The 13,377-nt window shown below is 41.7% G+C and overlaps 1 protein-coding gene across 1 annotated transcript in view; it reads left to right on the top strand.

The window, feature by feature from the left end:
- Positions 1–6,358: 6,358 nt before the first annotated feature.
- The window catches only part of LOC114642194 (neuromedin-K receptor-like), a 75,375-nt gene continuing 68,356 nt past the window's right edge, over positions 6,359–13,377 (top strand). Inside the window, exon 1 of the mRNA XM_028791171.2 lies at positions 6,359–6,697. Coding sequence (XP_028647004.2) covers positions 6,495–6,697 — 203 coding nt within the window. The 5' untranslated portion in view covers positions 6,359–6,494. The remainder of the gene's footprint in view (positions 6,698–13,377) is intronic.

The raw sequence follows: 13,377 nt of genomic DNA, 5'->3' as shown, positions 1-13,377 counted from the left end.
CAGGCCACTAAAAATAATGTTTGACTAATTCCATAGTTCTCACAGTCCCAGCATGCATTGCGACATACCAACTATGCCTCAATTCCAAGGCTTTGCTATTTAGGCATTCCAGCACAAACACCAGCACTTCCAGAATTTGTGTTGAAGGAGAAATATTAATACTTGCTGGTCAAATCTGTGTTTTGGAATAACAGGTTTTGGTTCTAAAATATGATATTCTTATGACAACATATGATATGTTGCTTGTTCACAAGTGATGTCAAACAGGTCTTTGCTTATATATGTTCCACAGACTACAATAAAAATTGTTATTTATAAAGAAACAATCACATGGCATCTGACGTTTATTCACCTCAGATTACTTCTATACTTTTATATAAATAACTATATTTAATATTTCAATTTAATTGTAATAATTGTATAGTATTGTCACACACATGCATGTGCATGAGAGGCAGTTTAAGGGCTTTGGTGATTGTAGTTTTTCACCACTCCAGGGGATGGCACCGTGCGATAATGTCCTCTCTTATTCTCCCTCTGCAGATTGGAAGATTGACAGCTGTCTTCCACCAATATCACTTCTGGTATCCGTCTATCTGGCCCCGCCTCTTACTGCCTAGTTACCATATGACAGGAAGACCTGCCTCCTTGTTTTGTGTATTTTTACACATTTTCATTTAAAGTTCAATCAGTTTTGAAGTAGTAATCAGCCTAACATAGTTAACCAACCTAGTTTAGTGAATAAGTGCACATGTAATCATGACTAAACCTCAAGAAGATGTTGAATATTTCTGTTTGTAGCTTTTATTTGTATAATACACAGAACAAAGGAACCTTTATTTTTTAATCCTGTATTCCAAAAATATGGTACAATTAGCTATAAAGCCCTAAAAGAACTGGTTAACACTTTATGTTAGTAAGCCACCAATAACCTAAAAATGGAAATGATTGTTGTAGGCACAAAATGATAGTTATCTTTTGGTGGTTTATGATGCAGAAAACACTGTCCAGGTGGTTTCTGATTTATGCTTAATACTACCCAGATAGGTTCCAGCTCCTATTAGCCTGAAGATGCACCATGTTTGCATTAGCCAAGCAATTAAAGTAAAAAAATATGAGAAATGTGTAGAAGGTCAGAGAACTGATTACATGTCCTTGCATCCATCCATCCTCTTTCGCTTATCTGAGATCGGATCGTGGCGGCAGCAGCTTGAGCAGAGATGTCCAGACTTCCCTTTCCCCAGCCACTTCTACTAGCTCTTCCGGGAGAATCCCGTGGTGTTCCCAGGCCAGCCGAGAGACGTAGTCCCTCCAGCGTGTCCTGGGTCTTCCCCGGGGACTCCTCCCGGTTAGACGTGCCTGGAACACCTCACCAGGGAGGCGTCCAGGAGGCATCCTGATCACATGCCCAAGCCACCTCATCTGACTCCTCTCGATGCGGAGGAGCAGTGGCTCTACTCTGAGCTCCTCCCAGATGACTGAGCTTCTCACCCTATCTTTAAGGAAAAGCCCAGACACCCTGCAGAGGAAACTCATTTCAGCCGCTTGTATTCACAATCTCGTTCTTTCGGTCACTACCCATACCTCATGACCATAGGTGAGGGTAGGAACATAGATCAACTGGTAAATTGAGAGCTTTGCCTTACAGCTCAGCTCCTTTTTCACCACGACAGACTGATGCAGAGCCCACATCACTGCGGATGCCGCACCGATCCGCCTGTCGATCTCACGCTCCATTCTTCCCTCACTTGTGAACAAGACCCCGAGATACTTGAACTCCTCCACTTGGGGCAGGATCTCGCTCCCAACCCTGAGACGGCACTCCACCCTTTTCCGGCTGAGGACCATGGTCTCAGATTTGGAAGTGCTGATTCCCGTCCCAGCCGCTTCACACTCGGCTGCGAACCAATCCAGAGAGAGCTGAAGATCACAGCCTGATGAAGCAAACAGGACAACATCATCTGCAAAAAGCAGTGACCCCAAATCCTGAGCCTACCAAACCGGACCCCCTCAACACAATGGCTACACCTAGAAATTCTATCCATAAAAGTTATGAACAGAATCGGTGACAAAGGGCAGCCCTGGCGCAGTCCACCTCTCACCGGAAACGGGTTTGACTTACTGTCGGCAATGTCCAAGCTATGACACCCGGTTGTACAGGGACCGAACAGCCCTTATCAGGGGGACAGGTACCCCATACTCGCTGAGCACCCCACCCAGGACTCCCTGAGGGACACGGTCGAATGCCTTTTCCAAGTCCACAAAACACATAGAGACTGGTTGGGCAAACTCCCATGCGCCCTCCAGGACCCTGCCAAGGGTGTAGAGCTGGTCCACTGTTCCACGACTAGGATGAAAACCACACTGTTCCTCCTGTATCCTGTTCGACTATCCGACGGACCTTCATCTTCAGGACCCCCGAATAGACTTTTCCAGGGAATCTGAGGAGTGTGATCCCTCTGTAGTTGGAACACACCCTCTGGTCCCCTTTCTTAAAGAGGGGGACCACCACCCCGGTCTGCCAATCCAGAGGCACTGTCCCTGATGTCCATGCGATGTTACAGAGGCGTGTCAACCAAGACAGTCCTACAACATTCAGAGCCTTGAGGAACTCCGGGCGTATCTCATCTACCCCCTGGGCCCTGCCACCAAGGAGTTTTTTGACCACCTCGGTGACCTCAGTCCCAGAGATGGGAGATCCAATCTCCGAGTCCCCAGGCTCTGCTTCCTCATTGGAAGTCATGTTAGTGGGATTGAGGAGGTCTTCGAAGTACTCCCCCCACTGACCCACAATGTCCCGAGTTGGGGTCAGCAGCGCACCATCCCTACTATATACAGTGTTGACACTGCACTGCTTCCCCCACCTGAGACGCCGCATGGTGGACCAGAATCTCCTCAAAACCGTCCGGAAGTCGTTCTTCATGGCCTCCCCAAACTCCTCCCACGCCCGAGTTTTTGCTTCAGCATCCACCGAAGCTGCATTTCGCTTAGCCTGCCAGTACCTATTAGTTGCCTCCGGAGTCCAACAGGACAAAAAGGTCCTGTAGGACTCCTTCTTCAGCTTGACGGCATCCCTCACTGCCGTTGTCCACCAACGGGTTTAGGGATTGCCGTCACGACAGGTACCGATCACCTTATGGCCACAGCACCGGTCAGCCGCCTCAACAATAGAGGCACTGAACATGGCCCATTTGGACTCAATGTCCCCCACCTCCCTCGGGACGTGGTCTAAGTTATGCCGGATGTGGGAGTTGAAGTTACTTCTGACAGGGGACTCTGCCAGACGTTCCCAGCAGACTTTCACAATATATTTGGGCCTACCAGGCCTGACTGGCATCCTCCCCCACTGTCGAAGTCAACTCACCACCAGGTGGTGATCAGTTGACAGCTCCACCCCTCTCTTCACCAGAGTGTCCAAGACATGTGGCTGCAAGTCTGACGACATGACCACGAAGTCGATTATCGAACTGAGGCCTAGGGTGTCCTGGTGCCAAGTGCACATATGGACACCCCTATGCACGAACATGGTGTTCGTTATGGACAATCCGTGACAAGCACAAAAGTCCAATAACAAAACACTGCTCGGGTTCAGATCGGGGGGGCCATTCCTCCCAATCACGCCCTTCCAGGTCTCACTGTCATTGCCCACGTGAGTATTGAAGTCTCCCAGCAGAACAAGGGAGTCCCCAGAAGGTGTGCCCTCTAGCACCCCCTCCAGGGACTCCAAAAAGGGTGGGTAGTCCAGACTGCTGTTCGGCGCATACGCACAAACAACAGTTAGGACCCATCCCCCAACCCAAAGGCGGAGGGAGGCTACCCTCTCGTCTACTGGGGTGAACTCAAATGAACAGGCTCCAAGTCAGGGGGTAATAAGTATGCCCACATCTGCTCGGTGCCTCTCACCGGGGGCAACTCCAGAGTGGCAGAGAGTCCAGCCCCTCTCAAGGTGATTGGTTCCAGAGTCCACGCTGTGCGTCTAGGTGAGCCCGCCTATATCTTGCCGGAACTTCTCGACCTCGCGCACTAGCTTAGGCTCCTTCCCCTTCAAAGAGGTGACATTTCACGTCCCAAGAGCCAGCTTCTGTAGCCGAGGATTGGACTGCCAAGGTCCCCACCTTCGGCCACCACCCAACTCACACTGCACCCAACCTCCTTGGCCCCTCCTACAGGTGGCAAGCCCACGGGAAGGGGGACCCACATTGCCTATTCGGGCTGTGCCCGGCCGAGCCCATGGGTGCAGGCCCGGCCACCAGGCGCACGCCATCGAGCCCCACCTCCAGGCCTGGCTCCAGAGGGGGGGCCCTGGTGACCTGCGTTTGAGTGAGGGAAAACCATCCAAAGTTTTTATTCGTCATGGTAGGTTTTCTGAACCACTCTTTGTCTCGTCCCTAACCTAGGACCAGTTTGCCTTGGGTGACCCTACCAAGGGCATAAAGCCCCCGACAACAGAGCTCCTAGGATCATTGAGATGCACAAACCCCTCCACCACGATAAGGTGGATTTGACGAGCCGTCACTGATTACATGTAGTTAGCAGAAACCACTTTGATTTAAAACTGTTCCCTAACTAATGTATTTGTACCTATTCAGGCCTGAATGTGCTATAATCATTCAACAGAACACAAGAGTCCACAAATAACGGGGCACCAACAGAGTGGCCCCTTTTAATGAAAACACACAAAAGAAAAAAAATCGGTATATGGCAGCACAGTGAAAATGTCAGTAGCAGTAGCCCAGAAGGGATTTCCAACACTTGGAAAGAGGTTTTTACACTGGTTCCGAAGAATATGACTCCAAACATAAAATGTATTGATCAATATATTGTGTTGATATTGCACAAATGCTGTAAAGCCACATATTCGTGGTTGGATGTATGTGTTGTCTCAGTTTTCTGGCTTATAGTCTCAAATGAGGTCTAATATGAGATGTCTCCTTCCGGGGCTGTTCAGTTTTATGGAACCCCAACTGGAAGTGGTGGTGCCTTCTCTTGGCACTGTGAGCGGGGCTAGATGCCCTTGCTGGGCATCTTCTTGGAGCTACAGGTGGATGAGAAGAAACAGTGTAACCGCACCCTTTCATTCTGGAGTGGTACTGCTTACCTTAGTTGAGTAAGCAAAGTGATTCCCAGGCGCACATGCATGACAGTGCCTTGTTTGTTTATATGAATGATCCATACATTTGATTCATTGGTAATTCACAAAATGTTAAGCATTTAAAAAGCACTCAAAATGAGTCAAAGTAGGTTTCTGCCTTGCGGCCAATGCTCCCAAGATGGGCTCTAGCCCTCACTGGATCCTGAATTGCTTTAACTAGGGCTGAGAACAATATGTTATGTTAACACTCTCCTGACTGAATGCATATTTTGTTTTTTTATTTCTCTTATTGTGATGATACAGCAGGTATCTTTGTGCCCTCTTAGTACTTTGTCATTTCTTAACTCTGTAATTTCATGACAGGTTGAGCAAACTGCTTAGATGGTCTGAATGTGAACACAGAGTGGTGGCTCAGGGGCTAAGGACCTGCACTGGTATCTGGAAGGTTGGCAGTTCAAATCCCATTATGTCCAGAAGGGATCCTACACCTTTGAGCCCTTGAGCAAGGCCCTTAACCTCAAAATTCCTCTGGGGCATAGTACGTTGGCTGACACTGTGCTTTGAACCTAAAGGTTATGTGAAAAGACAATTGACTGTCTGGGTTTATTAAAGTACAGTATAACAAATAAAAGAAAAGAAAATCTAATTTATTAGAAGTGACTAATTATTACAGCTACAAGTAGGGATGGACATTTGGTAGGGCCTTACTTTCAATCAACTTCAGCTGATACCAGGATATTTGTAGCTCCCACAGCATCTTTTACTTCAAGTTTATTATACTCTGCATTATTTTAATGAGTTTCATTGTAATGTATAAGTATTTGCTTTGTAGAAGGCTTTGTGATTAAAAAAAACTTTGATTTAATAGAAGTTTTAGTTAAAGAAAACAATGCATTGCAGATGTAAAAATTCAAAACATTCCTTAAACAAAGAATATGTGTGGAACAGATGCACAATGCACAATGATAAATATCATCCTGTTCTTGAACATTGTCTTTTAAGTCCTTAATTCTATTAAACTGTAGCTAAAATATTAATACGTTTCTTCTTATATTGATTTAGCCATCTGTGTTATCCCAGAAGCTGTGTTTGATGTACAGTAATGAGCTCAGCAGGACAAGTGGCTTTCAGACTGCAGGAGTCCTTGGAGATGAACACAAATTCAGGACAAAATGACATCAATTACTAGTGGGTTTGACATTCCAGACGTGAAGAGATGGCAGAAGAAAATGCTCACCGGTTAAATGGCAGTTCTGTCCCTACTGCCTCGTCCAATGTCACTAACCAGTTTTCACTTGCTGCTTGGCAGGTCACCCTCTGGTCCATAGCTTACAGCTTCGTAGTGGTGGTCTCGGCTTTTGGCAACGGAGTGGTAATCTGGATTATTTTGTCCCACAAGAAAATGAGGACAGTTACCAATTATTTTGTCCTTAACTTGGCTATTTCAGACGCCTCGATGGCTGTTTTCAACACCTCAGTCAACTTTGCATACTCGATCTATAATGAGTGGTACTTTGGGTCCATCTACTGTAAATTTCACAACGGCTTCCCCATTACTGCAGTCTTTGCAAGCATTTACTCCATGACAGCCATAGCTGCAGACAGGTGAGTGGCTTCTTCCAAATTTGTAATATTTTGGAAATATGAGAAGTCATTTTAACATAAGGACTTATTTGCTATTTTGTTTCACATTTTATGTTTATGTCTATAGAGTGAAGCTTTTCTATTAGTATTTTGAGGCTAACAAAGGTAAATGTTATTCAGATCCGATTTAACTGATTTTTAAGACTCTACATTCTATTTCATTTCAAAGAAAAAGTAACTTTCTTTAAACATATATATTAGGGAAGCTCTTACAAGATTATTTCAGCAGATCTTCAGTCACATACAGTACATGTTTAAGCATCAAGACTCAGTCAGATCATGTTCCTGTATCATACTAGAGACTCCACTAACAATTTAACTTAGGTATGCATTATAAGGGGTGGCACGGTGGCGCAGTGGTAGTGATGCTGCCTCGCAGTTAGGAGACCTGGGTTCGCTTCCCGGGTCCTCCCTGCGTGGAATTTGCATGTTCTCCCCGTGTCTGCATGGGTTTCCTCCCACACTCCAAAGACATGCATCCAAAGATCCTAAATTGTCCTTGGTGTGTGGCGCCCCAGGGATTTGTTCCTGCCTTGCGCCCTAGGATTGGCTCCTGTGACCCTGTAGTTAGGATATAGCAGTATAGATCACAAATGGATGTATGCATTATAAGCCACTGTTTAGAGTCCACAAACATGTTATTAATTATAAATATTAACCGTGGTTAATTTATACTTTAATTAAGACTTGAAATATATTGCCATTTTGCATTGCTTTGTAACTTGTTAAATTATCTTATGTTTTGTTATGTGCCTTATATCTTAAGCTAATTGAATTTAAAGGGGTTTCATAGAGAATGTAATAGACGATATTACTTATATAGTTACTTTCATCATTTTACAAAATACTATTGCATAAATTGTGACTACGCCCTTTGTATTTCTCTGCATATAAACTGAAAGGTGTAGCAACACAAAAATAATATATACCTCTGCACTTTTTCAGAACATTGTAGATCAAATGTAGGAATAACGTATGCACAGGAAAACACTCCTGGACCTCTGTTACAGCTGCAATGTTGGAAATATCCTGAGTTAGTTCTTCTTGTGGCAGTATCTTGACCGGTTGCATAACCATGTTTTAAAGTGAAAGGTCCATGTAGGACAGAAAGGTTATTCAGGAAGGTACACTTCTTTAAAAAATAAAAATAAACAAAAAAGCTGAATTATCATTAGTTGGTTGTATTTCAGTATTTTTGTTACATGTTAGTTGTGTCGAAGAAATAAAGATTTATTTGTAATTCAATATGCAAAATTGAGACATGCAGACAAAACTTAAGGTATGCCTACTTGTCAGAATTTCAGCCCAGACCAGAAGAGTTTTTAGAGGTTTCTCTGACACAAGCCACCCATAATCACCAGTTCATATCATTGATAATGTTATCCCATCAAAAGTCAGTTACACATAACCAGTTTCAAATAAAAACAAACAAATTCAATTTCATTCTTGCTGAATTATCCATCCTGGCATTATCAAGCATCATTAAGCATTACTCTTTACAGGTGTTGTGCAGTTTCTCCTCTATTATTGATTGTCATCTCAGAGGTCAGTGCCTTCTGCCTGCTTAGTCTATCAGGGAATCATTTTATTCAGAAATGTTTACAATATTCAACATTTTTAAGATTAAACTTTTCAAAACTTCCACAGTGCTCTGTAAAACAGGGTGAATTTATATACAGTAGTCAGAATGCACATTATTTGAGAATATAATCAGTTTCTGAACATGATAGAAGCCTGGGTTAGCTGGAATCCTTAATTATAGGATAGGTTTTACTTTGGCAGGATTTTTGTTTGTTCTCTAAAACTGGTGGTAAATAAATTTGCTGTTTTTATAATTATTTATAAAGCATGTCAGTAGTATATAATATTCTTTGAACTCTTAGGAATTTTTCAGGTGAAAAGTGTGATTAATAAATAAGTATTATTTAACAATCTGAGATAAAATCCAAATTTTAAAATATATTTTAAACACGACATCAAATCATACAAAATAGAATAACTTTGTTGTATTCAATAATAATTTATTAGGGTTTATGGCATGATTAATTAATTATTTACAGATTCCTGATGGCTCGTTATAATGAATTCCTAAACTGGTGATATAAGCAGCAAGTTCTTTAACATTTATTTACATCACTTTAAAATGTTTTTTTGTAAATAATCTTTGTTATTATTTTTTTTTTTTTGCCTATGTAGAAATTTCTTTGGAATTTCTAATCATGCATTTTCAATTATTAACACAGAAAATGGAGCATAGGACAACAATAAATATAAGGGCACCAGGTTGCAGACAGAGAGCTGCCAAGGTAAACAAGTAGATAATAGCGTGCCCTAGAAATGATTACTCCAAGGACAAGACAATAGAAACTGGGCAGTAAGGCACCTCTGGAATTAAGTAAAGAGTCCCATTCTGACTACTGGTAGCAGGGAGGCATGTTATAATATGTATGCACCTATTCTGGTAGAGAAGCTACATGGAGGTTGTCATACCTGTGAGCTAGAGGGAGAGATGGGACTGATAGGAGGAATTATAAGAGGACAGCCCCCCTAATTCTCGATCCTAGAAGTGGTTATGCAGATACCTCCACAAGTGTTTCCTGGTTGGGGTTTAAATTCCTACCAACCAGATGTGCAGCGAACTTAAAATCAGGAGGATTGGATTTGCCAAGCGATCAACCGGTGGGTGGAAGGCAGTTCAGACCAGAGGAGAGCTGAGAGACAGAGAGAAAAGTACAGAGGATGGAAGATAGGAATGTAAAATTGTAATAATTACAAGCTGGACATGTGGACCAGCCACCTGGTCAAACACATAGAGACATAGACATAGAGATTTCTTTTTTCTATTTATTCAGTACTGTTCTAAACCACATGTTCAACTTGCTGGTATCTTTTTACTTTGTTAACAAAATGAACCATTTACCATAGTTCTGGAATCCTGGACACTCATTTTGGGTTTGAGTGCAGTTAACATGTACAAGAGGTATAAATTATGAATTTAATTGGGTGACTAATGACTTTGCATTATTCCTTAAAATTATACTTATTACCTGAATCAAAACCATGCTTGTTATCTTGACCTTATGATAATATTTTAACTAAAAGAAGATTAAGAGCAGACATGAATTAAGTGTTTAAAATTACGAAAGGAATTGGTAGAGTGGCTCGAGACTGTTATTTTAAAATGAGCTCATTAAGAACACAGGGAACACAGTTGGAAGCTTGATAAGAGTAAATTTTGCAGCAACATTAGGAAGTTTTTTCTTTAATCAGAGAACAACAGACACATGGAAAAAGCTAACAAGTAGTGTGGTAGACAGTAAGACTTTAGGGACTTTTACAACTAGACTTGATGTTATTTTAGAGCAAAAAAGTGGATAGGACTGGCAAGCTTTGTTTGGCTGAATGGCCTGTTCTTGTCTAGATTGTTCTAATGTTCTATTAAAACAGGTGTGTCTCATAATTGTTAAAGTTAAAACACAAATGTAAATGGAGTAAAAGTAAACTAAACTGTGGTTTAGATTAAGGCACTGCATGAATTTTTTAAATGTTTCACAAAATTATTGAGAAAAAAAGCTGATGAAAAAATAGTCGTTTTTGTTTTTTATTTAAACACACCCTCAAAGAATTGTAACGTTTCATTGAGGTAAAATGTTTCAAAGAAAAAAAATGCACACAAAAATAAAACCAATTTGTTCTCCAAAAAACATATGTCATACTTACTGCTACCCCTGTACTTTGTGTGTCTTCCCATTCCTTATTCATTCATTTCTTCATTTCTTATGATGCTGGATGAGATTGGAGAACACATATAAAACTATTCCTCAACAGAAAATCTCATTAGATCCTTCAAGGTCCTTGGACCTCTCTTGTAAATGTGTATCACCTCATCTTTACACCTCAGTTTCAAAATAATTAAATGTGCTTTTAAAAGATAAAATATGAAAAGAAGTATATACAATGCTAATTAGATTTTGTAATTGGGACACGTGTTTTGAGAAAAATGTTACATTTTTTGTGGATATTTTTTTTACTGAATTTTTTCTTCTCAAGTAAATGTTTCAATTTCTCTCATAATCGCAGTGCAAGATTGTGCTGTTAATTACTTTTTTCATAGCTGTATTGCTCATCTTTACCACAGATAATGATGTATGTGCTGTTTAAACTTAGCCTTCCATAAACTAAATTTGCATTTCCTATGTGTTTGTGGAGTGTTATGCATGGTTTGTTGCAGCAAACATTTGTTTAAAGTTGAAAAAAGCCAGTGTCTTTACAAGTACATAAGGTGAGTGATGACAAAAACCTATTACTCTAAATCATGGTGTAAATGCATGGCCAACAGAAATATTGTTCATGGGAAAAATGTATTAGACTGTGTATCCATTTATGTGGCTAAGATAAAAGTGATTGTTAATCGTTGTTTTCAAAATTCTTTTTGAGAAACAAATGTTCAGCTTACTAGAATTATAATGGCTTTTTTACTACTAATTTTACCATCTTTGAATAAAAAATCTTCCACAATGAATTGATATTGTTAGATTTTGTCCAAGGAAAACAAGTGTTGCCTTAATCAGTATTCAGCAGGGTGATCACTTCTGAGAATGTATGCATCACCATTCACCAAAGTATCCCTGGACTTGCATTTGTACCCTAGGAGACTGAGTTTGTTAGTCGTTTGGTTGATTGCCTCTGCCAAAGTGATTCTGTTAATGATTGGTTACATTAATTGAAATGTATTAGAGGCAGCTTGTGTGATTAAGACAGATTCCCAGAAGGAGACATGCATGTCAAAGATCAACACGTAGATTGTACAGTTTAGGTTTAGGTTTAGAGCACCCAGTCCGGCGGGTAATCAGGGTTGGGGGAATTCTCAGTCTAATGTTCGTGGCTACAAGTAGTTAATGACGACTGATACTATACGGTCAAAAGATGCATAAACATACAAGAGACAACCAAAACAATCTTCAGGGGGTTTTTATGAGGTAGTGGCAAGAAGTATTTAAATGGAGGAAATGGGCGATGTGTAGAGGTGGTGACGGAGATGATGTCATTGTCAGGGCCGGAAATGAGGTCATCAATGTGGGACCAGATGTGAAGTTAGTGGTGTAGGATGGAATCATCACCAGTTGCATGCTATTCTGGAGGCGAGGTCTTCCTCGTGGTACTGGTGGACTTGTGAAAGACCCGGTTCTTAGTCCAATGTTTACTGGTAAGAAAGGGAGAAGGGCATTAGTACTTCGCGCCATATCCCCATCTTTTGCTCTTTTGCGCTTCGTCAGGCCCGTTGGCTGTCCACTAATCGTGCGTGCATGACAACATATATATATATATATATATATATATATATATATATATATATATATATATATATATATATATATATATACACCCTAAGTTCTTGTCAATAAGCCACGGCTTATCTAAGAAAAAAAGTTGTGAAAATGAAAAAATAGAATATCGGCTTATACATAAGTCCGGCTTATACATCCATCGCGGGGGTTGCATTCCAGAGCCACCCGCGAAATAAGAATATCCGCGAAGTAGAAACCATATGTTTATATGGTTATTTTTATATTGTCATGCTTGGGTCACAGATTTGCGCAGAAACACAGGAGGTTGTAGAGAGACAGCAACGTTATTCAAACACTGCAAACAAACATTTGTCTCTTTTTCAAAAGTTTAAACTGTGCTCCATGACAAGACAGAGATGACAGTTCCGTCTCACAATTAAAAGAATGCAAACATATCTTCCTCTTCAAAGGAGTGAAACAAACAAATCAATATGTCTGTTTGGCTTTTAAGTATGCGAAGCACCGCGGCACAAAGCTGTTGAAGGCGGCAGCTCACACCCCCTCCGTCAGGAGCAGACAAAGAGAGAGAGAGGGAGAGTTTGTTTTTCAGTCAAAAATCAATACGTGCCCTTCGAGCTTTTAAGTATGCGAAGCACTGTGCAGCATGTCTTTTCAGGAATCAGCTTTACAAAAGATAGCAACGTGAAGATAATCTTTCAGCATTTTTAGACGAGCGTCCGTATCGTCTAGGTGTGCAAACAGCCCCCCTGCTCAATCCCCATACGTCAGGATCACAGATAGTCAGCGCAAGAGAGAGAGAACAGTAAGCCGGGTAGCTTCTCAGCCATCTGCCAATAGCGTCCCTTGTATGAAATCAACTGGGCAAACCAACTGAGGAAGCATGTACCAGAAATTAAAAGACCCATTGTCCGCAGAAATCCGCGATATATATTTAAATATGCTTACATATAAAATCACAATTTAAATGACCGCTACGCGCTCGTGTTGACTCGGCGACGCCCAGAGCAGAAAGAACGCGCTCCGGCCGCTCCAACCGCGCCATGCGGGGAGTGAGAGAGACGGCAATATCTCACACTCTCTCCCCCCTTAAAGAAATTAAATGGGCGCGAGTGAGACCACTGACCTCCCTCCGTTCTATTAGTTATAGGTTATAGTACGTTCGGCTTATCCATGAGTCCGGCTTATCTATGATACGATTTTATTTTAAAAATTCGTATGATTTTTGGTCTCCGGCTAATACATGAGTCCGGCTTATAGACAAGAACTTAGGGTAAATAAATATATATATATATTGTGGCGAGCGGCTGGGGGCAGTACCCACCTGGGACGCCC

Source organism: Erpetoichthys calabaricus, chromosome 11 (genome assembly GCF_900747795.2).
Source record: "Erpetoichthys calabaricus chromosome 11, fErpCal1.3, whole genome shotgun sequence".
In the NCBI taxonomy this organism is placed as follows: Eukaryota; Metazoa; Chordata; class Cladistia; order Polypteriformes; family Polypteridae; genus Erpetoichthys; species Erpetoichthys calabaricus.
This window is presented reverse-complemented; position numbering and strand designations above follow the sequence as displayed.